At 44.4% G+C, this 26,662-nt stretch overlaps 1 protein-coding gene across 3 annotated transcripts in view; it reads right to left on the reverse strand.

Annotated features, from left to right (window-relative positions):
* SORCS3 (sortilin related VPS10 domain containing receptor 3) overlaps window positions 1-26,662 on the reverse strand; it is a 568,071-nt gene that overhangs the window by 292,198 nt on the left and 249,211 nt on the right. For all 3 annotated transcript variants that reach the window (XR_011493944.1, XM_070483671.1, XM_014844779.3), the window contains exon 3: window positions 11,660-11,759. Coding sequence is in view for 2 of the 3 variants with exons in the window: in XM_070483671.1 (XP_070339772.1) it covers window positions 11,660-11,759 (100 nt within the window). In the remaining variant the exon portion in view is untranslated. The remainder of the gene's footprint in view (window positions 1-11,659; window positions 11,760-26,662) is intronic.

Genomic DNA, 26,662 nt, shown 5'->3' on the forward strand with positions numbered 1-26,662 from the left:
TGCCTGCATATTTCCTGGGCCTGACACAGTGCCCCCCACAAGCAAGGAGATCCACAAATGTGTGGTGTTGAGAAGGATAATCTGTACAGCATCAAGAGGGAGCAACGAATCTGAATATGCGTCTGCACAGATGGAGGTGGTGTTTCATGGGGGCACACTGCTGCAGAAGCTGTCTGGGGCTCTGAGGCAGGCAGACCTGGATCAGTCCCTGTTCCACCAGCTCTATCTGCCTAACGAGCCTTGGGTGTTCATGGGTGGAAACTTACTTTGCACACATTGTCCATGGCTGGCAACTATAATTTTAAATTTATACTTCACTAAGTGAGCTAGAAGCAATCAATGGATCAGTGAGAAGGCTCAAAGGCAGGTGGTTGGATAGAGAAAGAAAGAGAAAAGATGCAGAGGAAGCAATTTTTTGTTTTAGAAATTGAAAGGACCTTGTTTAATGCTAGTTTGAGGGGGATGGATTCCTTTTCCCAAGATAGAAAAGTCAGCTACGTGGATACGGGGTCCCTGGGAACTGGGAGAGGGGACAGCCAAAGAAAGGTTCATTTAACAGGGGTAGGAGAAAGTCACATTGTTGAGCATGTACTCTGTGCACCCTACACACATTGTCATTTAATTTCTAATTTTTTTAATACTGTTGTGAGCCCCATTTACAGATGAGAAAACTAAGGCTTAGAGAAGTTAAATAATATATTCAAGGTCGCACAGCTAGTGAGGCACAGGCTGTGCTGTGGAGCTCTTCCCTCCACATCATCTGGCCTTGCGGGGCACTAGGGAGGAACCAGGAACAGCTAGCAAGCTTATAAACTGAACCACACCCTTTCCTATCTCTGGCACCCAGGAGACACTCATGCATTTCTCACACCTTCATCCTCTCCGGTTCATTATGCCTGCCTGTTTGGTCATCCTAAGACAGCCTGAGCCATTTCTCAGCGTTAGACCAGAGCTGTGGAAGAGCAGGGCTGACTGTCTGCATCTGCTTCTGGGGGCCCTCCGCGTGGGGCTGCCAGCACCAAGCTAGGTCTCCATTTGTCACTGCAGTCAGTGTCTCACTCTGCACTGCCAGCTCAGACCCCAACGTGCAGGAACAGGGACTTGCTTGCTCCAAACCTGCCCTCCAGCCATTTGGCAGACCCGAGGATCCCAGGACGCTCGGCCCTCATTACCCAAACACGCTCACGAGCAGCGCGTGTGCTGAGCGCTGACGTCTGTCATTCTGACCTTGGGCTGATAATGGGGGGACAGGCCAGGGCAGAGGCATGCATGCCAGCAGCAATCTCTCTGCTTGGTTGAGCTCACCAAGGAAGGAAAAAATAGAGCCATTTCTTTCATTGGTGGTGGTGGCTGTTTTTGTCACAGATCTCTCGACCTCAGGGGCAGTGAGACCCGTTTGCCATATAACTGTGCATCAGCACATTAGGAAGAGCACATCGCCCTGCCTTCCCAGGCTCTTTGCTAAAATGGCTCAGCCTCTGATGCTCAGAAAACACACCCAGGCGGGCTGGTGAGGGCAGGGTAGAGGAGGAGAGATGGAGTGGGATGCTTAACAAGGTACCTCATCAACCCAAGAGACTCTGTGAGCCTTCTTTACACACTGCCTTCATGCTGTCGGCCCCCTGCTCAGAAGCCTGCTATGGCTCCCCATGATCTTCTGCACTGAGTCCTAACTCCATCCCTGAGATTTTGGGGGTCTACCATATCTCGTCCCAACCTCTCTCTCTCCCAACTTGCAACTGCTGAACCCAAAATGCCTATTAAAACCGCCATCCCTTCAGACCCCCATCTGATTGTCCTTTCTATTCCCTCCTTCTCCAAATCCCAAGCTTTCTTCCAAAGTCCGCCTGATTTTTGCCTCTCCCTTTCATGGGCTCTAATTATGCTACAGGATGATACCTTTCTTCAAACTTTGCAACTTGGTGCTATATTAACTCTTTCAAATTGGGACACATTGTTTTCCTTATCAAAGACCTTCAAAGTGTAAAATTCTCATGATCTCCACTGGTCATCCATTCCTGTGTGTCCTGTTCCGATTTTTCTCTTACTCAGCCTGACTCCCTCATGCTGGGGTTCAATGCCCTCGCCTTTGGGTTGGGTCGTTGGTCTTTCTGCTCTGATTACTGGCTCTGCCTTAGACTCTACCCTCAGCTCCATCCTCCCTTGAATGGGATCCCTCCTCAGAGGCTTGACTGAGCAACCATCGGGGTCAACCAGGGGCCCTGGGTGAGCTGGGCAGCAAAACAGAACCAGCAACTCACGTGACCATCCAGAAACACAGTCTTCCTTTGGATCCTTAGTTCATTCCAAGTCAGAGTTTGTCCAGAGGAGGAACAGGGTTCTGGTTTTTTTCTTATTTCCTAACTCTAAAATTCTCATAACACTCTTTGTTGAATATCCTTTATACCCACACAGACACACATATACATACACACACACACACACAAACCCAAAACTAATAAAAATCAAATAAAAAAAAATAGGTAAGGTGGGGCCGGCCTTGTGGCGTAGTGGTCAAGTTTGTGCACTCGGCTTAGGTCGCCTGGGGTCCTCAGGTTGGGATCCCAGGCACAGACCTATACACCACTCATCAAGCCATGCTGTGGCGGCATCCCACCTACAAAATAGAGGAAGACTGGCAATCCTCCTCAAGCAAAAAGAGGAAGATTGGCAATGGATGTTAGCTCAGGGCCAGTCTTCCTCACCAAAAAAAAAAAAAACCAAAAAAACAAAAAAAAGGTTTGGTAAACAAGGCACTAAAAAGTGCAATAAGTGGCTAATTTTTATTATTCCTCTTAAATGCCTGGATATTCTTACTGCAAATCATATCTTTACTTTAAAAAAATATATACTCAATGGAAACCCCGAAGGGCACCTTGGAGAGAAGCCAGGCTATAGGTTTATATTCTTCCCATTTTCAAATAAAATGCAAAAGAAAAAACTAGTAATCATTTTAACACGGCTTTAAATAAATTCTTGGCTAGAGCCCACTGCAGTGATTTATACAGGGAACCACATATACATATTTGCTGAGAAAGGGACTTTGTGACTAAAGAGTGAATTTCCAAGAATTACTCTATATTCCTTTTCCTCTAAGTGATTAGTTTGAATTGAACCACACTTCATATCTACTCCATCGTCACACTGGCAAAGGCAGATGGGAACTTATAAACCAGTGTCTTTCTCCTCATTGATCCACCTCTCTTCTGATTTCTCAGCCACAATGAAGTCTGATACTTTCAGTCTCAGGGACTTTATTTTCTGGTTCTCTTTCTGGACATACCAAGAAGAAAAAGGTTTGGACTTGGCATGAGTGAATGACGAAGGTTTGGTCCAAGTTCGATTCTTTTTCTTTTTTCCCTTCTTCCTTTCACACATTTTCCCCTAAATGCATCTCCTAAAACACTGCTCTAGCCCCCCAGTAACTGTTAATTTATGAGGCAAGAAAAACGAGGTGGTTGTGAATTAACAAGACTGAGACCATTTCTCTCCATCAGCAGAATAATCAATCTCTCTCAGGCAGTCAGCAGGTTTGGTTTTAAGAGACAGGGGAAAAGTTGGAAAAAAGAAGGGGGCAGCATGCATCCTGAAGAAGGTAGGATGTGAGGTTCTTAAAAAACCAAGGGTCTTGGAGCTGCAGCTTCCCCAGTGAAGCCAAGAAGCAGGCAGCCCAGCAGGGGAGGCCAGGCAGCCCTTGTGGTCCGCACTACGGGCACAGCCAGGAAGCCTGGATTCCAGTCTGCGATCGTGATGGCACCTCCATCCGAGTTGTCGCAATCTTCCCCATCCCTTCTATAGCTTATTTCCTCCAAAACAATATTACCTTCCTCATTTTATTCTAATTTTGCTCTCTAAAAGAGTGGATAGGTAAATGATCTGTTATCTCCATTTTACAGATTGAGAAACAGAGGCTCAGAGAATGTAAATGGCTTTTGCAATGCCTCACAGCTAATTAACAGAAAGTCCTAAACCAGAAATCCTGATTCCCACTCCAACATCTCTTCCCCAGGGGACCCAGCCTCTTGGTTCGTGGATAGCCATTTGGCCCTGAGCATGCTACTCAACCATTCTGTGCTTCCAACATGCAGGAGAGAGCTTGGATTCTAGGCCCCTGGTTTCTCATTTAGGTTCATTTGAAATGGGATTCCAGCTGCAACATCCTTTTGGCTTTGAGACCAGAGAACCGAGAAGCTATGACTGCTTGTATGAACCCTACAGCTAGAACACACATTCAGTGTGATGGGTGGGGAGTACATATTCCCAACCGCTCCCTACTTGCATTCACCCCTGTACCCAGTCAGGGTTCTCCATCGGATCTGTGCTCCAGCTGTCAACAGCCTGTGGGCTTGGCAGAGAACACTGGACCAGGAGTCAGTAGACCCAGTTTGAGCTCTGGCTCGGCTGCAAATGACTTCATGACCTTGGGCAAGTCCCCAGGTGCCCTCCTCTGTTAAATGGGGCCTGCATGGACAGTCTCTGGGGCTCTTTTAGCCCTAACATGCGGTGAGTCTAAGAATTAAATATGAACAAAAGTGAGTTAGATGAGCACATTAGACCAAGGTAAATGACCATCAGCAATCAAAATTTTGAAGAAGTCACTGATCTCTTGGCCATGAATGAAAGGACTTTCCTCATTTATAAATGGAATAATTACAGTACCAACATCAAAGCTTTGTTGGCAAAGTATTAAATGAGTTAATTCACGTAAAGCAATTAGAATAATTTTTGGCACATAGTAAACTTTCAAAAAATGCCAGCTGTTTCTTCTTCTTCTTATTATTATTATTATTACTGCCATTGTCATTACTATTATTGTCATTGTCATTATTGTCATAGACACTTGTCACCTTTGGACACAGAAATGGCTATCAGCACTAAGAGGGAATTCTCTTACTTGCTCTTTAACACATAGGTTATTATGAACAGTTTCTGAAGGGAGAAAGCAGGGCCCACAGAGGTGTGACGCCTGGTTGAGGCTGCAGCAAGTGTGTGTTCAAGCAGGAGGAAGTGTGGTGCAGCAGAGCTGGTCCCCTGCTTGCTGTTGTGATCCTTGGTGTCCTCGCCTCTGGGTTGCCAGAACAGATCCAGACAGCATCTCTAGCTCTTTTTCCTGCAGGAAGAGGGCTGTGCATGCCTGAACAAGGACAGTGACGCTCATGTGAAGCTGCATCAGCTCATGCTGATGGAACCCCTCAACTGTGCCATCAAGGATGCCGCGGCGCTGAGTTTCACCAGCAGAGTCAGTGGGTTAAAGGGAACCCTTCCAGCTTCTAACAAAGGAAGTGGAACTTCTGAAAAGCTGGCCTGGATAAGAGGGCTAAGATGGTCAACATGTGGCCAAAGAACCAAGAACTACGGAGATCACATCTTCCAAGGACTACCCAACTGGCTACCCACTGAGGCCAAAGTGCATGGATCATCACATATTCCAACATAGCCCTGTGAGACACAGTATCCAAATGGTGACCCTCCAGATAACCTGGGCGAGAAGGAACCTCAAAAAGTGAGGACCTAACCCTGCCATCATACAAACAGGGAAATGGAGGCCCTGAGTGGGACTGGCTTGTTCCAGAACACTCAGTTATTCAGGGGCAGAACAAGGGCCGGAAAGCAGATATCTGCCTCCTATGCCTGCTCTAGTGGGCTTACCCTTAAATGACAAAAAAGGTCCCTTTGCCTTGCAAGACCTACTATGTGATTCCTTTGAGTCAAAGGGAGGTCTCTGCGAGCCATCTCGACTCAGTTTATCTCTTCCACAGATCAGAGAGGCCTCACAGCAGGAGCAGCTACTAAGTGCGATCCTTATCCTACGGCCCCAAAGACCACTTTGCAAATAGCAAGTTTTCATCTGGAGACTGACTTACTACTCAAAATATGGCACATGATACAAGGGATTGAGGTAGATTTGGGACACACTGCCAGGCCTCGTACCCTGAACTCCACATCATAGCCTATGTAAAACATTGCAAAATACAGAACGTTCATATAAAAACAGAGAAAAAATATCATAAGAAAATGAAAAAACAATGACAATGAGGTTGCACCAGGGCCTCCTTCTCACATGACAGTGACAACAGTCATCTGAAGCTTACTAGTGGGAACTCCTTTACAGAGGGACTGCCACAGTCCCCACCTGGCCCACATCACTCATTGCCATTACTTGCCTGGCGCTTGTATGCATTTGAGTTGGAGACCCCAGGTCTATACGTCAATTGTTTTCTGTGTGCATCTTGTCTGCCCAGCCCAGGGAGATTGCACATTGCTGAAAACAGAAACTTCCCCTCCAAAATACTTTGCTCAGAGGTAGACATTTAACAGACTGCTTAACAGCCTAAAATTATCTGTCCACACTCTTTTTTTGTTCTGCTTTGCTTTAGTGTAAGAGATTTTAATATCAGCGAACTGAAAGCGCACTACCATAGAGCTTACTTTCCCTAACCCTCCAACAGGCTTAGGAGACACGGTTAGGAAAAGCAGGAGTCCAATATTTTAAAATTCTGTGTTTTGTCTTGTTTAGAGATTTCCAGGGCATTAAAGGGAGCTCAGGGTTATGCTGCTGTATTAAGAGAAGGCCATGGGCATAACCAACATCCGACCACACACACAATGCCTCTTTAAGAGCTTGACAGAGGCAGCTCGCTCCTCGGAGAAATCGGAATGGTAATTCCCACTGTATTTCTGCAGGGTAGCCTGGAAGTAATTATCCTTCTCACTGGTAAATCAATTAGGAACGGAGGCTCCAACACTCCCCTCCTCCTCCAAGAAACTGCTAATCCTCTAACTCTAATGGGCAGAAACCCCAGGCAGCAGTCACTAGGAATAGAGTGAAACGTAGCTGCACTCACCTGGTCTCTATACCTGTGCCGGGAGCAGCCAACCAGTAGAAGGATCAGATGATATAGCACAGCTCATGTGGGCAGAGAGAGGTGAATGGGGAGCCTGGACCCCTTCTTACTAGCTACCGTACCAAAAGCAAGTGGCTCACCTGCTTGAGCCTCCGTTTCTCCACCTGTCAAATGGGGATAAACTATGAGGCCCAGTAGATTAACAGTGGAACTTAGAGTATAGAAATGAATTTAGCACAATGCCCGGAACTTATTAGGAGCTCAATAAAATGAAGTCATTGTCCTATTCTGATGTCAGACTTTACAGTCCTTCCTATACAAACACACACACACACACACACACACAGAAGCACATGCAACTCTACCCTGCAGTGATTTGGTCACATTCCCTGGCAATCAGACCTTCCTATGCTCTCTGCTATTTCCAAAACACTGTTTCCAAATCTGCAGGTGGCAGCCACTTCTGAGCCAGAGCAATTAGGCCATAACATGCCTGCATTTCCCTGTCTGCTCAAAGATTTGTTCTCAAATAGACACCCATAGGAGCCAAGCCCTTCTCTTGTCGAAGTACAAAGCCTTCAACCTGTTTGTATTGTACAAAGCACAGCTCTGTTAAACGCAGGCTTGACCTTGGCACATGCCATTCTGCATGGGCCTGAGGATAAGACTCAGCTGACAATAATGAGTTCTAGGAACCCAGGGACGTTTATCTGCTGCCAGGGGAAGGAGAAGCTGTGAGCTGGAGCTCAGAGCCCATCATAGCAGAGCTCCTTCTCTGCGAGGCAAACCTCAAACACACTTGCTTCTAGAACTAACACACTGCTCTTCATGTTCGAAGTGCCAGGCTCAGGCAACAGCCAGGCAATGAGCTCACTGGCCAACGGCCAGAGAAAGGTAAACAGCGAGGGATGCAAAATTCACATCAAACACAGCCAGGGCAGGTCAAGGTCATTAAAATCATGCTGATGCCCCCACAATACAGGACAGTCTAGAACAACTTCAACAGAAGTAGCTCCAAAGCATTTCACATCAGTATTTTCATTTACCGAAAGACTAGTAGATATTATTAGTCCCAATCTCAGTTTCCTTAAAGGACTCCAGCATTGCCAGAAGTATCCTAACTTGTCCCCCAAATAAAACCAATGGAAAGGCCAGTGCAGATCTACCATTTACAGGTAATACAGCCTTGCGGTAATTTACAGAGACTATTTCCTTCTCTGGCCTGCCTTCTAAAGTGACTGGGAGGACTGGAGAATATACAGATAAGCTCCTAAAAGGAAGCTTAGTATAGTAGGTGCTCAATTAATGCTAACTAAGATGACTACTAGTAGAAGGAGACTATACACATGTTAACACTTCTACCTTCAACCTAGGGCTTATCAACTGTCTGCATTTGGAGAGTTGATGTTGTCAAAAAAGTGTTAAGAAATCAACAAGGAGCTTTGGGAACAACTATATAAATACAAGCACAATTTGCTGTTTTGCCAGGGGCAACAGATCTCTGATGTATTCACAGCCTCCAACAAAAGCAGTAGCCATCTGTTAAATAAATAACTCATTAGGTGAAAAGCAAGTGTTTCCACAAGATTAACTGAAAAACCTGCCGGATACTACTGTCATTAGCTGGTCAATGAACATGGGGAGCTACCGCTAATTTGGGTGCTGAAAGAATTCAAAGAATCTCGCTTAATTCAAGCTGAGATGAGAATCCAGATGACCACAGGTTTAAATGTCAAGATGTGTTAAGAAGGAAACTTAAAAAAAATAAAAATGTTGCATTACAAGGTCAAAGTGACCCAGAGCACTAGACCAATAAAGAAACAAAGAAGAGTATTCTCACTTACTCCTCACTGTCATTCTGCCTGAGTGGCTAGAGAAGGGTAGGTCTAGTAAACTGAAAACACTGGTTAAGAAGAAGTCACCATGTAGAATATTTGTGCGTCATCAGCACTAGAGGCTCAGAACACAATCGAAAACACTTCACAAGAAAATGAAACAATCTAATCTCATCTTTCCTTGGACTCAGAAAGCACTTCAGGATCACACAGTCTCCTTATGAATCCTTATGAAATTAATTTCTATTGCTATTTTCAAAAAAGAAAAAAATCCCTGGTGGTAGCTTGTCCTTCGTCTTTCTCCAATCTGAGTGATGACTATGTTTGTACTTTCAACTTACTGGGTGTCTGTGCCTCTTAGGTGGGAGTTAACTGTGCTTTCAGAGTGTTTTTCAGAGAAGACCGAAAACAACAGACCTAACTTTGGTTAACTGGGCAATGATTCCTATGAGAAATGGCACCAGAGAGTCCATGGTCTGAACGTTACTCTGCGAGGGAGAAACAGAGGTGGCATTTCTGCACCATTGGTCTCCAAATCTCAGCTTCTGTTCCTTCCAACCCTCAGCATCTGCCTTAACCCACCCTTTGTCTCTTACACTTATAAGCAACCCTAGGTTGTGCTAAAGAGAGAGAAAACAGTCAGGAGCAGAGAAAAACAGCAGAAGACCAAAAGAGACGTGATCTTTAAGTAGGAGTCCAAGAGGAAATGCACATGACAGAGGACCACCAAAATGGATGCAAACAAGTGTGATCTTTCATTGCCACTTGGGAAAATCCTCACAAAGATAGCTAGTCCATCATCTAGATGAGAATAGGATTAATTCTGTTGCTGCCCAGACATAGAGCAGAGATCAGCACTGACGGCATCTGCCATGTGTCAAATATCCACTCCCTGCTCCTCATGGAGTTGCATACACCTCTGTGATTCCATCTGACCCCACGTCACGTGGGTGGGATGGGAAGAGCTTCAAACTGGGAGTCATGAGACCAACTGCCAGTGCTGCCACTAACCAGCTGAGTGAAACGCGTGGGACATTTGTCTTCTATGGGCCTCAGCTTCCTTCTTAATAAAGGGAGAAGGGCAGAGGAATAACTGAGATAGATGACCGCTGACTTGATTCAGTCCAGTTTTATCACGTATCCATCTTGAACATGGTGCCAAGCTTTAATTCAAGGTAGTGAAGCAACTGCCTCAAGCTTCCAACTCAGGACTAAACCATCAATTTTGAAACCCAAGGCTTTGACTGCATGGGAGGAAAAGGTGCAAAGTGTGGTCTAAAGCAAAGACACCTGGACTGAGAATCAAGAGTCCCAGGGTCTACCCCCGGCTCCTGTCTTACCTGGCTATGCGGGTTTTTGGGTTTCGGTTTTCTCATCTGTAAAATAAGGCTATTGGTATAGATGAAGGATTCTTAACCAAGACTCCATGGATCTCTTGGTTCCATGGAGTGGGATTCAAGGTACTCTGAACACCTAAAAATTGTTGTCAAAATTTTGTGTATGGGGGCATGTTTCTAGAAAAGCCTTGAGCTCTAATCACATTTGCAACAGTCGCAGTTCAAAAACTATCAATAACTGCTGGTTTAGATGCAATCTGTGACCCTTCCAGCTCGAACCTTCAATAATTCAAATAACAATACTGAAAAATCTGAAAATGACAGCCCATTTGGACAAAGAAAAGAGAAACTACTCAGCTACAACCAGTCACAGGTGCCTAAATAGCCGTCCTGAGGATCAGGGTATGGGCACTTGGCTGGTGGCACTTGGGCACCATCTCAGGTCGGGGGAGCTGGCTGGATCTTTGGGCATCAATCACCAATGCTGAACCAGCGGTCACCAATTCTGCTTCCTTCCTTTGCTGGGGATGTTGCGGGGCCGTGGAGGTGGGAGCGAGGAGAAGGGGTGGGGCTGTGAGTGTTGATGTGGAGGGTTTGACTCAAAGCTGCTCTGCCTTGAGCAGCATAAACAACCACCATTCTAAGTCACAACTTGGACTCCAAGAAGCTGGAATCAGAGATCAGGGTCATCTGCACAATGGGGTGAAGTTCACCCCTGAGCTCATCTTGCTGAAGGAAGGGTTTGCAAGACCTCAGGCAACACAAATCAGATTGCAAGAGGAGAGTTTTGGAGTACCGCTTTTAGCCTTTCGGAAACATTCAAACGGGCTTTTATACCTCTGGTGTGTTTACTGGGCCAGGCCTGCCTCAGCTTCTGAACAGCACTGCCATCCTAGCTGGGGAAAGATCACCTCTCCGAAAGGTCAACATACTGTACAGTATTCACTTTCTAAAACCATCCATCCTTCCACGGAATCCAGGCCCCCTCTCCACGACCAACGTCTGACCTTACATGATTTCAGCCGTGTCCTGGCTGTTAGTCAACTGGAAAGAGAGAGAAGCAGAGGGGCCGGCAGAGCCAGGTCAGCTGTCCCATGTCTCAGAAGCAGCTCGGGATCAAGCTGAAGAACCCAGAGGCTGCCTATCCTTCCCTTGGCAGAAAGGGACTCACCGTTTATAAGGAGTTCCCTGAAAATAGACCAGCAAGAGGGTAGCTCAACTCTGGAGTCGAGCAGACCACTACTCAGATCTCAGATCTGTGACTTACCACTGTCTGACTTCAGGCTAGAAACTTACCTAATCTTTCTGAGGTTCAGTTTCTTCATCGCAAAATGAGGACAATAATAATTTCTACCCCATAGATGCACGGTGAGGATAAATGAGATAAGGTGTGTAAAGCTCTTAGAGCCATCCCCGTCACAGAGGAATCCCTTACACAGTTACGTAGATTTACTGCTATTGTTGTTATTATCACTACCACTACTATCAAGGAGTTGCTAGAATTACAGTCTGTGATGTTCTTGGAAAGTAAAACAGACCCTCTATAAGCGATTCTACGGCTACGGATTTTTTCTCAACTCCTGGCTCTAGGAGCCCTGCTACCCCCCAGGGAGTGCTCGGGACCCATGACTGCTCCTCTTACCTTCCTTTTGTTGGTGGGATTGACGTAGAGGTAACTGAGGACAGTCTTCAAACCCACTTTGTCATTCAGCTTCTCATAGGTGGTGCCGTAATCCATTGATCTGCAGGTAGGAGAGAAAGGAAGAAAGGGAGAGAGTGTTTTACCAAATGAGGGACTGTGTTTAAAGGGGAGCTAGGCTCTCCCCTGCCCCGCACTTTTGTTCCCAAATCACATGAGTGCTTAAAAGTGTTCTTCAGAGACTAAAGGCCCCGTTAATTTTAGAAGAGCAATTAGACTAATGCATCTGCTTACTACCTGAACTGGCTCCCCTTTGCTCCAGGCCTTTCTCAGAGACCTACTTCTCTGCCCTTCGAGAAGCTATACGGTGAAAGGAGCTGCTGAGACAGCCTTCCTCCCGTGCTCAGCCCTTTGCTTCTCTGTGTGGCTCTATGGAGGGGAGCTGAGCGACAAAGCCACAGGGAGAGAGGCCAGACCAACCAACACCTGAGGTCACTGGGGTGCAACCAACTTCACGCCCCCTCCACGGAGCCTAAAGCCAGGGGAACTCTGAAGGGGCAGGAAACACCCCATCCAAGAGCTTGTGGGCTCCAAAGGCCAAATTAGGCCACACCAGGCAGGAAGTTTGATGTTTTACAAAGGAGCAATGGTGTGTCAGGGTTAAAAGCCCGTGACATTGAACTCCTGCCAATAGCTCCTCATTCCAATTGTCCTGCTAGTATCTGCCTGTCCTTTGGGCCTAATTTCCAGGGCTCTGATCTTACACCAAAACCACAAGTCAGGGCTCAGAGAACAAAGGCAGGCCAACCCATAGGCTCCTTCTTCTCCATCTGCCTTTCCATGGTGGAGGTGGAACAGCAGTGCCAAACAGTGAGATTCAAGCAGCCAGCCTCCTTGCCGCTTTTTGCCTCACTTCCCCACCCTTCACTCCATACAGACCTCACTCCCTTTTCAAACTACTGGTATTATCAGGTTCTCACCCCACCTTTGTGTCATCTCCTTCCTTGGCTAGACTCATGAAACTTGTTCCATTTGAGCTTTAGAAGTCACAGAAGTCAATTTATTTTCTCTATGGTCAATTCATGGTTGACCTCAGGGTTGCCATCATTTGGTCCTCAATCTCAGCTCCTGACTCTGGCTATGTGCCTCCCCTACTAACTACCCGCCTCTGCCTTTTCCGTAAGCCTCCACCCACTCTCTAACTCTAATCCGCTTCTGCCGTAGCCCACAGCTTATCTTTATAAACCTAGTAGCCAAACTGCGTGATGACCTTTAAGAATTATCCCCACCCTCATCCAACCTGGCAAATTCCATGCCCCAGGCCCAGCTTAAATACCCACCATCACCTTTGTTAAGGCTTCATAGCCTTCTTCCCAATCACCACTCATCTCTCCTCTGCACCGGAACAAACGCCCCCATCCATTATACACCCAAGGTACACTGCACATGCCTCTTCTTAACTGTGATATTGTCAAGATTCATTTCCTATGTTCTGTTTCTCCAACCACAGTGGAAGCTCCTCAAGAACAAGGAACTTCACAGAACACTCTGGTGAGAGGAAAGAACATGAACTTTGGGTGTACCAAAATCTCTGCTTCATCCCTCGACCGGCAGCTCTCTGGTTACATGACCATGTACAGTTACTTAACCTGCAGAAGCCTTGGGTTTCTAATCTGAAAAATGGGAATGAGTTAATCTCACAAGGTGTTTGTGAGGATGCAAAGATATAACACATGGGAAACCTCCTGACAGGATGGTGGCGGACTGAAATGTCAAAAAAATAAATAAAAATAGAAACAGCATTCACTTCTCCTTTCCCCAAAGTGTACAGATCCAGGCCTTACACATCATGCACACTCAGCACGTTTATTGAATAAACAAATGTCAACATCTCAAATGCCTCCCTAGGCTACAGGCCCCACATGATCATTGGTTATGCTAACTTTAATAATAAGACCCCCCAAAAACTGACTTCTTATATTCTGTCTCCTGTCTACCCTAAGCATTGGGAATCATTCTCAATCTTCTCACCTGCTTTTATCTCTCAAACCTAGCTTGGTCTCCAAATCTTAGTAATTCTGTCTCTTAAATAACTTGGAACTCTGGCCTTTCCATCCTCATTCCAATGCTGTGGCTCATGCATCACCATTTTCGTAACAATCTCCCAACTGGATGCTCTTCTTCAACCTTCTCCCCTGCCCATCATCCTCCATGCTGTCATCAGGTTATATTTCAACCACCCAGATCTCTCACCTCACTCCCTGGTAGTAATTATCCACTGCCTGCACACAGTGAAGTTGTATCTTCCAAGCTTAGTCTTATAAGATCTGGCTTCAGCCTCCCTTACTAGACCTATTTCCAGCCATCTGCTCCTCTACCCCTTTTACTCTAGCCTCGCTAAACTCCCCTGAATGTCTTGAAGTTTCATTGCCCTCCATTTCTGCACACATTATTTCCTTTGCCTGAACTATCCATCCTTTGTTTCCTAACCTTGATAAATTTCTCTCCAACTCTCAACACCCAACTCCAATATCACCCTCCTTCCAACTTTCTCAATGGGAAATTAATCATAATTTCCTTTGTGTTCTCATACTGCCTTGTACGTATTTCTATTTTAGCATTTATCCTATTGTTTTAGTCATACTGTTTCTATTCTAGGACCTCTCCATTGACTATAACTCCCTGAGGACATGAGCCATTTCTGATAGCAGCACTAATATCTTGCACTATGCCTGGTACAAAGCGTGTGCTGAATGTATTGATGTTTGTATTGCTTTGCTTTGTCTTTATTTGTGAGAATGAATGAACTTGTCCAAACCTACTCACAAGTTCTTGACCAACTGCTAATGTCGAGTGGCAACACAACACAGAGCCACACCTAGAAAACACACCTGACCCTTTGGATACTGGCAAGGTCCAGCAGCATCTGGTGCCAGAAAAAGATCCACAGGTCATTCTCACTAGCATTAAGGTTAAATGACCAATCACCCCGAGCTCCTATCCTACCCAGGACAGGGGAGGAGAAAGACCATAACTACTAGAGACTGTCAGCTGCATACTTTTATTAATCTGAATAGATTTTATAGAGTGAATTACTTATTGATTCTACACTCTTGAAGGCTTAAAGACAGCACAGTACGGGGAAAGAACATTGAACTTGGAATCTGGAAATCTAGACTTGAGAAGTGATTCTGAAATGTACTCAAAGTGTTACCTGGACAAACCAATTCTCTAAGCCTGTTAAAGAAAAAACTATTCCAACACTTGTTAAATGGGAAGGCAGACTTCATTCAGGACTATTGCGATAGGTATAGGGATTTTACAGTATTATTATTAATAGTACTGCAATGGGGTTTTACAGTAGGGGAGAAAGATTGGGCTCGACTCTGAATTCAACCAGGAAAAGTGGGAATTTATAGCCAAAGAGAAGGGGAGGAATCATGGATGGAACATAACTAAGAAGGTAGGGTAATTCTTTGCTAGACTAACCTGGCAGGATTCTGGCTGAAGATAGGCCAGGGTTATTGGACATCATTTGGGGCATGGTGGGGGAATGAAGAATTTGATCCGATTTTGAGGATGATGAGACATTACTCAGGGTTAGGGGGAGATCTGGCTAAATTGACTTAGCAGGACTCTTGCTAAAATTGGGCTCTGAAGGACATACCCAAGGACAGGGCCGAAGTGAAAAAGAACACAGAAGATCCTGACTAGAGTTTGGTCAAGAAGAGAATCCAGCCCATTCTGTCAGCAACACAAAAGTTTTGTTAACTCAGATAATCATAAGGCCCCTTCTGGACCTTAAATCTTATTATTCCACCAACACAATGCTAAGCTGTTTTCCAACTAGTGATTTTTCCTCATACTATATACAGGAAACATCTTACTTATAAGAGCTAAATTCTCAGGGCTCCTTGCATGACTGATGTCACAACAAACTTCCTTCCAGAATCCAAATAACCCTCATCAAAGGCAGTGTGCTTAGCACCAGGCATAGTCTTTCTTTCTGTAAGCTGCACAACAGAGTCACACTGACTTTGCTGTTTTCCAAAAGTGGCTGCTGAGAGCGGGTACTTCCCAACAAAGCACCCTCCATAGTTCAGCTCCCTTTGTGCCTCAGGCAGCTTCTGCTCATTCAGCCTGCCAGAAACAAGACTCGCTCACTGAAGACACCTCAAGGAGCCAGGGAGCCTGTGGGACCAAAGGTGCCCTGGACTCTGTCCTTTCCAGCAGGAACGCTGCACACTGCGTTGACCACCGAGTTTGGTAGGCCTCCTCTGCCTGGGTGAGGGGCAGCTGGCAGAGAGGCCTCAGCCCCATTGCCAGAGACAGCTGTGCCTGCAGAACTCGCTTTTACAAGAAAGCAGACCATTCTCCACCTTGTAACTCTAGACATCTGCAGGTGGGGTCACTTAGAGGAAACACGCTCATTTCCCTTATTTTAAAGCTAGCCTCTCAAATTTTGACACTAAGCTCCTAACACTGAAATATCCAAAAAGCTGTAAACATCACACATGTGCATTGAGCACCCACCATGGGTCTGGCCCTATGCCTTTTACCATTTTGAATTGCTCAGATCACACAGCCAACCTGGAAGGCAACATACAAGAGGCGCACAGCCACAGGGCTTCCAGCCTCTGTGCCCTGACTCAGGTTACCCCAATTCCAGCAGGTTATTTGCTTGCATGTGTGTGTGCACACATGTGTATCCCCCTCTCTCTTTTTCTTTTCTTTCTGTCTTTTCTATGAATTATTTTCTAGCACACAGAAAAGCACAATGAGATGTCAATCATATGCCCACTACTAGATTTAACCAGCATTTGTGTTCATAAACATATAATCTTTTTTGAGTGTTTTTACATTTACATGAATGTTGTCATACAGGATACATGTTCTGCAGCTTGCTTGTTTTGCCCAATGTTCAGTTCCAGGGATTTATCCATGTTGACAGACTTAGCCATAATTCATTCATTTTAACTGCTGTAGAGCATTGCAGCTTATGAATAAACCACTGCCTATTTATCCTTTCAGCCACTGATAAATATTTTTGCTTTTTTCTATTGAAATATGCTATAATGAACAATGTTTCAATGAACATTCTTAAACATTGCTTCTTGTACATTTGTAAAGAAAAGTTTTTCTGGAAAGACATCTTGATATGCAATTACTGCTTCATACTCTATGCATAATTCTACTTTGCTGGTTATTGATAAAATTTTCTCCAAGTAGGCTGTACCTTCAAAGAGACACTCCCTTGCTCTCCAGCTCCAGCAACTGGGTCTTTCTTTATTCCCAGGGCCTGAGTCCATAGCTCCTGACCAGTCTGTTCCAACTATGTCTGGCTTCAGAGTCCTGAATTCCAGAGCATCTGAACCCAGTCAGCAGCTGGGGTCCTGAATCCTAGCCTCATAGGTGTTGTCTCTGGCTTTCCCATTTGCACACTGTAGGTCACCTGCTCCGTGGCTCCACCACCTGCCCAGGCACCTGCTTGATTTGTGGTTGGACCTCCCACTCATATTACTCCCCAGGTCCCCAAAGCGGGCTGGCAGACTGGGTGCCCTCCCTCTTCAATCTCCCAGAGGCAGACAAGTCTAGGCCAGGACCCTGACTCCCAGTCTGAACCCTTCACCTACTCATAAGCTCTTCTCCCATCCTGATAGTCCATCAGAAGAGCCTCAAGTGGGCCGGTACATTCTGGGAGGACCACCCCGGCCTAACCTGCCATACTCTGGCTTTTCCCCAGTGCTACTCTCTCAACGACAATTTCCAGAGTTGCGTTCTGAATATGGTATACTTTTATTCACTCAGCAAGCGCCCTCTCCTCTAGGGAGCTTCTGGAAGAGAGGCTGGTGGCAACAAGCATATGGGCTGCTATTTTAAAAGTAAAAGAACAGAAAAGAAAAACTTGCAGCCAATGCAGCCAAGCCAGCTTCCCAGTAGAGCTGAGCTGGCACTCAATACCCGCGTTCCCAATGCCACGTTCCTGCCAGAGGTGAGAGGACTTGAAAGGCACTCTGCCAGTTCTCGCCGGGCCCACCAGATGTTCAGGATTGGAGTGGGCACACTCTTTCCTTCTCCAGCAGCCGCCTTCCCCTGTTTGTCTCCCGCGCTTCTCAGCCCCATTCTTCCTTCCCTCTCCAACTCCTGCCCTGGAGTTCTGCAAAACTAAGGAACTGGGAAACCACGAGTCTTTACTCTCTGATTCTCTTATCAGTGTCATCTTCTCAGTGGACTCCCTTCTTGTGATGTAATCTAAACTCAGCAAACAACCACACTCATGAGGGTTTCCTTTTCCTGTTAGCAATTTTATTTTGTTTTGCTCGTTTCTTGGCATATATCCGTCTATGATCTATTATGGCATTTACCATGTGCCAGGCACTGAGCTTTGCTTCCTCTTTATGGACACTCACAAGTGGTTAGCTCAAGTTAGCAAACTTTTTTTCTGTAAAAGGGCCAGATAGTAAATATTTTAGGTTTTGCCAATCTCTGTCACAACTATTCACCTCTGCCCTTGCAGCTCAAAAAAAAAGCCAAACACAATTGGTAAATGAATAGGTGTGGCTGTGCTACAATACACTGTATTTACAACAGCAGGCAGGGCATAATTTGGTGGCCACTGCTCTAGCTGATGACAGCATCAACTACTACCATCCCCACCACTGCTTTTGTCTCTAAGACAACGTCCCAAGATTCCTGCCAGGGTCGCTGATGCCCTAACTCATCCATCTTTGCTGGCTGCCTTATCAGGTCAAAATGCCTACCTAGGCCTGGCATTCAGGCCTTCAGAATCTGCCCAGTTTACCCACTCTCCCAATGAGCTGATGGCTGGCAATTGTCCCGACTTTCTCCGTTTTTAAATTTTTTTTTGAGTAAGACTAGCCTTAAGCTAACATCCCCACCAATCCTCCTCTTTTTGCTGAGGAAGATTGGCCCTGAGTTAACATCTGTGCCCATCTTCCTCTATTTTATATGTGGGACACCTGCCACAGCATGGCTTGACAAGCGGTACGTAGGTCCACACCCAGGATCTAAACCGGAGAACCCCGGGCTGCCAAAGTGGATGTGCCAACTTAACTGCTACACCAATGGTCAGCCCCAGATTTTCTCCTTTTTTGACTCCCAGCTCCAGTACTAATTACATCATGGAGACTCTTCCTACAACTTCAGCCCACACTCTCCTCCGCATTTATATCAACAGCAGCTAGGAGTTCCCTATGTATTCTCTGAATATGTACATGTGCCTTTTCTCTTTTCCGCAGTTACTAAAAGCTCCTTAAAAGAAAAATAATGAATGAAATGTCTTTTGCATCTCTAAAAGCTCCACTCTAAGTAGAGAACACAAGGAAGATGGGAGCAGTGCAAAGACGACTAAACTCAGAGGCGGAAGAACCAGCTGTGTGAGCTCTCCAGGTTCTTCTCTGAACCTCAGCTCAACAATACAATTGTCATTGTGAGGACCCAGCAAGGAGTAGTAAGATATCTAACTTAGCATCTGATAAAAGCTCTTGTGCCATCAATGCTCACTGCTGTCATTTTCATGCACACTCCAGATTGTATTTTCCTCAAAGCTAATTGCCTTGTTTTCTTTGCCTTGATTCACATTCCTTCCACTTAACACGGGGTGACACACATGGATGCCCATTTAACCATTAAATAATTTTTGGCCAGTGTTTCCAACTGCCACCATGAAAGTACAATATGGCCCAGCTGCCTGGGGAATCAGGACAGAACTATCCTTTCAAGTGCCAGGCCTCGGGAAACACCCAACAGCTATTCCTCCTGAGTGCATTCTACTGAGCTACCCTAAGGATGGTCAACAATCAAAGACCACAGGCAATTAAGGGCTCCAGAGTGTGGTGAACCACAGCTCATTCCAAGGTCAGGGTCAGGAGTTTCCACAGCACAGCTCCAGACCAATGGCTGCCCAGAGAGTCTTTATGATGGAAATGGGAAAACTACTGATGCTCCGATGCCTCTTCCACTGGCCTCTGGCCTCTTCCACTCCTCATCTTAGGGCCAGTGCCCAAAGCCACATTACTTTGTATCTTTGCACTGGCAGAAGCCCAGCCTGACCACAAACAACCAGCCAGATAACTAATTTCAGACTTCAAGCCAAAAGCAAGCGATTTAAATAGCTTTCTCCTCCAAGTGAGTATTGGTCCCACCCTCTGCTTCAGAAAATCCGCAGGCAGGCTGATGCCAAGGCAGAAGCTCACAAAGCTCTCAGTGACCCCTTCTTGTTATCTGACTCCTCAGTTGCATTATCTAGTCTCACAAAGAGAAGCACAATGATGCAGGATAATTAATTCATCTCTACATCCTCCTGCCCCAGCTTTTGAATGAGAGCCATTACTGGGTTCCAAGCGCAGAAAATTGGAGGTTAGCTGACTCTGGAGACCAGTCATGCAGGATTCATGGTTTATTTCAAATAAGATATAGACCCAACACAGCATCATCCCAGCACAGACCTAGGAGGGAAGGCTGGGGTGTGCACAGTCGGCCAAACATTCAGATCCTTGGTCTTTCTTTCTCACTGTGTGAGTGCTTCAGTTCTGACAATAGGCGTGTCAGATTGTTATTCTGAGGAATCAAATGCCAAAAGACCTCAACCTATCAGCCAAGAGGCCTGTTTGTGTCATACAGGCGAGGAGAGGAAAGAAGCGCCCCAGAGAAAAGAAAGAACATGTGCAGATCCCCTAAGAAGTGATGACATCTCATACCTCATGGCACCTCTGTTCATATGAACATAATGGAATGACAACCATGAGGGGAAAGGCTAAATAAAATATAGTGCATTTTACACACAGACACATACACTTGCACATACACACATATACTACATAACAGCATTAAAGAACAAAGTAGATATCAAGATTATTGATCTGGAAACATCTTTAAGACATATTACTAAAGGAATAAGGCTACTGAATGATAAAATATTTATAACACAAACAGTACACACAGGCAAAACAAAACAATATATTTCTATTAGGTTTATACGAGTATACACAAGCGTATTTTTAAAATTCCAGAGGAAAACACAAATAATTGGTAATAGAAGTGACGTCTGAGTAGGGGACTGGGGTAGGGCGGGTTGGCTATGGGGATTTAGTTCATTGCTAATGCGGCAATGTTTTAAAACAAAAATGTATCCGTGCATCACTTATGTAGTTAAAAATAATAGCAATAAAGTGGTTTGTTACTGAGCAGTTATAATGCAGATCAGTAAATTAACACATCTGTAGAGGAACTCTATTATAGATAAGTATTTGCATTCAAAAACACAGCCTCAACATAATCATAAGAGGATTCATTTCAGAGACAGAGAGATTTGGTTTCAAATCTGGAACCTCAGGCTAATTACATAAGTCTCTCGTGTTTCATATCTGCTCAATGGGAATAGAAACAGTGCCTTCACAGGATTACTGTGAAGCTTAAATAGCCCTAATATCATGGAGTTCACTTCACTGTCAGTTTGGGAGACCCCATGGTAGAATAATAACGTAATCATTGGAGGAGAAATTGCTCCATACTTTTCTGAGCAAACGGCAGCTGAGTTGTAGTTAAATAACCACCAGTGGACAGGCTAGTGCCATCTCATTCCCACCATGTCAGCAGTAAGCTACCAAAAGGCACATGGGAAGATGGAGGGGTGGCTCCACATAATCAGAGATAGCCTCCAGCAGGTGGCCAACACTTGCAAATTAAAGTCTAGGGAAAACGGACTCAACTTTTTTCACTAAGTTTTCTTGGGCAAAAAAATAATGAGGCACCAACTAGAAGGCTCTGGACAGTTTTAGCAAGGCATCTCTGTCTGGGGAGTATCTGTTTACCATTTCCCTTTAAAATTACATGCAGCCAGTTGGGCCCCTCTGACATGCACGCAATTATGTCTGTGCACATCCAGAAACCCCCAGGATAAAATGCGTAGCTGCCTAATGGAGAAATGTGAACTGATGAAGAGGCTTCAGACCATCTCTCTACTCTAGAGAAGCTAAATTCTGTGTCCCACTAATTTGTAAATCTTTTTCTTCTCATGGATAAGCACAACCCCTTGTACATGGTAGGCACTCAATGCATTAATGAACTGTTTTATCAATTCAAGTGAGCCTATCCCTCCCAGGAGCAGGGAGCCCTGTAGAGAAGAGAGCATCTCCTTTTGCTGCTATCCTTCTCCATGAAGCCTCTCATCTCTCCTGCCTCTGGTGCCCCAGCACGCAGCATCTGTGTCACTCTCATGGAGCACTGTACCTGCTCTCTGGGGACATACAGCTCTTCTCTTCTGCTGGGGTTTTATGTCATTATTTAATTTTTTGTGCATGAGGTTTCTTTCCCCAGACAGAATAAGTTCTCTGAGATCAAGAAACTACCTTGGATGTCTCTTTTAACCCCTAAAGCATGCCGAATAATACCATGCAGGATAGATACTCAAACTGAGCCAGTGTGTGCCAGGGACTGAAATAGTCACATTCAGAGAGATTCTGTTCCGATTGTGAAAATGTTCTGCTGTGAGAGACTAACAACAAAGCAGACGTTTCTTCATGCAGTGCTGGTTCTATCAGTCATCCTACTGGTCATTCAGGGAAGAATGAAGACTAAAGACTTCCAACACCTGACATCTCTCAACCCAGGAAAGCAGAAATTCCCAGATACTAAGGAGTGCATTGCAGCTCTCCTACTTAAAGTTCTTAGACGGTAGTCACCCCTTCTCCTATGGGCTCAGAAAACTGAAGTCTCATTTATGTCTTCCTTTAAAAGAAAGATACATTGATTTCTATGCTCCCTGCTCTGTGCCAGTTGTACAACATTACTTAAACAATTGCCCTGTTGGACTCCACATTCTATACTCCAAATGCTCTTGACAATAGACCCGAGGTGTAGGGCATGAAAACCAATTGCAGTTTTTGTAAGCTTTCTTTTGAAAGGCTATGTAAGAAAAAGCAATTAGCTCAAAGTTGGGTTTATTCTCAAGTCACAGAGTATTCCTCAAACCATCACTGTGGCCTTTAGAGAAATGCCCTCTCCGAGATCTAAGGCAGCACTCAGTTGAACCCAAGGTGACATGGGCTGGCTCAATAGATTGGTTCCCATAGCCTTAGATAAAAGGAATGCCACACTCTAGGGTCTTTTTAAAAAATAAAAGTACTGAAACTTTATAGTAGAAATATCATAAAATATAAAAAACAATAATGTGCAATAGAGACAATTATAGCTACACCACACAGAGAAAAGCTCAGTGAACATTTTGCTGTGATTTTCTCTACTCTCTGCGCACATGTATGCTTATAAACTCTGGGGCATTCTTTGTACACAGTTTAGTGTTTTGCTCTTTCACTTAACATAATTTCCTCATGTTGTTAAACATTCTTCAAAAAATCATTTTACAAGCCTTACAACATTCCAATGTATAAATGTATCATAATTTACTTTAAGTCTCTTCTTAGCCAGTTGGTCAGTTTCTAGCCAAATTTTTATATTAAATAATGTTAGTGTGTATTTGTACATAAATCTTTGTATGCATCTTTATTTGTTTCCTTAGAATAAATTCACAGAAGTGCAATTATTAGTTCAAAGGGTAAACACTATCATTAAGGCTCTTGTTATAACTGCCCTACAGAAATACTGGTCAATTTGTACTTCCACTAACAATATATGACAATAACAGTTTCACTGCATACTTGCCAACATTGGGCATCATCATTTTGAAGTTTCTGGACACAGGAGTTCTAAGCTACCAAAAGGACACATCCTTTGCCACCAAAGCATTATAAAAATATGTGAGACCTTAACTGTGTTTTCACACCAGAGTACCAAGTCTTTAACAGTGGTTCTCAAACTTTCATGTCACAGGACTCCTTCATACTTTTCAAACTTATTTGGAATCCTAAGAAATTTAATTCATATGTTATCTGTCAATAAGTAATATATTAGAAATTACAACTGATAAAATTTTACAATATTTATTAATTCATTTTAAAATAACAATAACACATAAGTAACATAATTTTATGAAAAACAAATTTCCAAAACAATAAAATTTTAGGGATAAAGAGTACCACTGTTTCACATTTTTTTACAAAACTCTTCAATATCAGGCTTAATGGAAGACAGATTCTCATAACTTTCTGCATTTGTTACAATATCATGTACATCATGTAGCTTCTAGAAAACTCCATTGTACACTCATGAGAAAATGAGAATAAAAAAGGGAAAATTAAGGGGCTGGCCTGTTGCCATAGCAGTTAAGTTCGCGTGCTCTGTTTTCGTGGCCTGGGGTTTCTCATTCAGATCCCAGGTGTGGACCTACACACCACTTATCAAGCTATGGCAGGCATCCCACATACAAAACAGAGGAAATGGGCCTAGATGCTAGCTCAGGGCCAATCTGCCTCAGAAAAAAGAGGAGGATTGGTGGCAGATGTTAGCTCAGGGCTAATCTTCCTCAAAAATAACAATAACAACAACAAAAAAAACAGGGGCAAATAACATTTTATTATTTATTAGAAAATAGTTTTGACTTCATTGATCCCCTGAAAGGGTCATAGACATCCCTCAGGCCTCCCAGGACCATGCACTTTGAGAACTGTTGCTCTATTCCAAACAACTACTGGGTCCCAGGAGGACTGAAACTTACAAAGTGCTTTTTTTAATTATTATTAAAAGCTATGGATGTCTTGCAAATGTCCCCTTAGTTCAAACATTCTTCTTCATCAGACATTATAAAGTTCAACTCCACCCTCTTAAGTAAAGCCTGCTCATCTACCCGGCCCTCCAGTGATCTCTCCTTTCTCTGATTCTCTACTGCTTTTATATCGCTGCACCACAATTCGGCCTATACCCTCTGATTTTCAGTCACTTGTTCCCACCAAAACTATAAGCTTCTTGAAGTCAGGGATCAGGCCTCTGGCATACACTTGGGCTCAGTAATTGATTTCTCAGAAGAGTGTCACCCTAAATCACTGTGGCATTTAAGTAATGAACATTTGCATAGTGCTTTATACAAAACACTCTCTCTTGAAATATTTCATTTAATTCTCACAATGACCCTTTGACATAGGTATTTTACCGTTTTCATAAAAATTACAAAATAGAGACTGAGAGGTTAAGTGACTGGGAAATGACAATGCTGGAACTTGAACCCAAGTCAACTGATTCCAAATTCCATGCACTCTATTTCAATGCTTGGCTATTTATTTAAGCTGTTTCACAAGGTATCACGTGGTAGAGCTGTCACTCACTCATCCTTTCAGGGGACCTCCAAAGGCCTTTCCTCATAGGAGGCATTACAGGTATTTAAAAGGAGAGTGTTTGGAGTCAAAATTAGGCTAGAATTCCTACTTTCCCACTTATTAGCAATATGACACTGGGCACGTTATCTTACCTTTCTGGGCCTCAGTTTCCCCATATATAATATAGGCACAATAATTGCTACCAGGCAGGGTTGTTGGGAGGACCCAATGAGAAAATCTGCATAAAGCACAATGCAAGAACCAGCTTAGTTCCTTGATACACTTTCATTCTTTCATAATGCCATCTAACCACCATTCCCTACTTCCCCTCTGGACAAGAGAAATGACTGAATGACTTCAGGAAATGAAGACAGGTACTTCCTATAGTCTGATCAATCTAGTGAACAGAAAAATATTTTATCCCAGTGGTTTTTACCAAAAGAGACTCATGCCAATCCATGTAAGAGCCTGGAGGGACGTTGGCTCTGGAAGCCAGGCCCACACAGCCCACTCCCTCAACATACACAGACATTCCTCAGGCCCCTGTCCTCTTGGAGTCGCTGGAACTCAATGCCTTTCCTGAGATGGGTTGCTCTCCTGGCAGAAAGGTAGTGCTCAACTGGGCAAGTTGAGATGGTGAGAGGAGCCAGAGCCCTGGTTTGGAACACAGTGTCTCTCAGCCCATTAACAGACACCAGCACTGGCAGCAATGTGATGCTATTCACTGTCTCCAGTGGCTCAAACTTAAGCACTCAGCAAGCCCCATAAGTTCCGGTCTATTGGGCTTTCAGAATCTTGTTGTTACAGACACTCTTTGTTTCCAACCAAACACAATGCTTCACAGTTTGATCACTCTCCTCCTTTGTAAAATGAAAGGATTGGAATCAACCATCTCAAAAGTCCCTGCCATCTCAAACCTTCTATGCATATGATCAAGCTCCAAATGACTTCTGGTTGCTTCTAAAATGCAGATCTATGCTTTAAGGAGGCAAATCTGTCATCGGGGAGGGCCACTGAAGTCCTGCAAAATTGGCTGAACTAGAGCATGTCCCTAGAAGAAGTATCTAGCTTCCCAAAGGTCTATCACCCTATGGTCACCTAATACAGGCACCTAGGGGAATGCTGTCTGAAGATTCATATGGTTTTGGGGAGATAAGACAATGTATCATTAAATAACTAGAAAACAGAACATAAGTGTGTCCTGGAGGCCAGGGGATGAAACATGTCATTTTAAACCCAACATTTGAACCACCAGGAAATGACAGGCAAAATGAGACAGCACATAGGTGAAATTTTTGTATAATCCTCTCTTGGAGAGATTAGAGGAGAGGGTGAAGCTTGGGGAGGAGGATGGCGATTAGAAAAGGGGCTCAAAGATGCAATTAGATAAAACTCTCTGAGGACAAGAGCCCTACTAAGTCCCTAGTGTTCACTCACTGGCACTCAATCACTATTTTAAATAAATAAATGAATAAGGGATAAATGAGTAGGAAGCAGCTAGATCAAATGAAATAGGATAACAGTGTGGTTAAGTGCACAAGTTTTGGAGTCAGAGACATCGTAGTTTCAAGGCCTGACTCAAGGCCCCTTACTAAGCATGTGATCTTGATTTTGGGCAGGTTACTTAACCTCTTTGAACTTCAGTTTTCTCATCTATAAAATAGGCAAAACTAAGCTAAGTACCTCACAGGGCTTTTTGAGAACTCAACAAGGAACTCAATGAGAACTCAATGCGGAAATGCAAATAAAGCATTTACCACAATTTCAGGCAAATTAC

The sequence above is a fragment of the Equus asinus genome, chromosome 2 (genome assembly GCF_041296235.1).
Source record: "Equus asinus isolate D_3611 breed Donkey chromosome 2, EquAss-T2T_v2, whole genome shotgun sequence".
Lineage (NCBI taxonomy): Eukaryota > Metazoa > Chordata > Mammalia > Perissodactyla > Equidae > Equus > Equus asinus.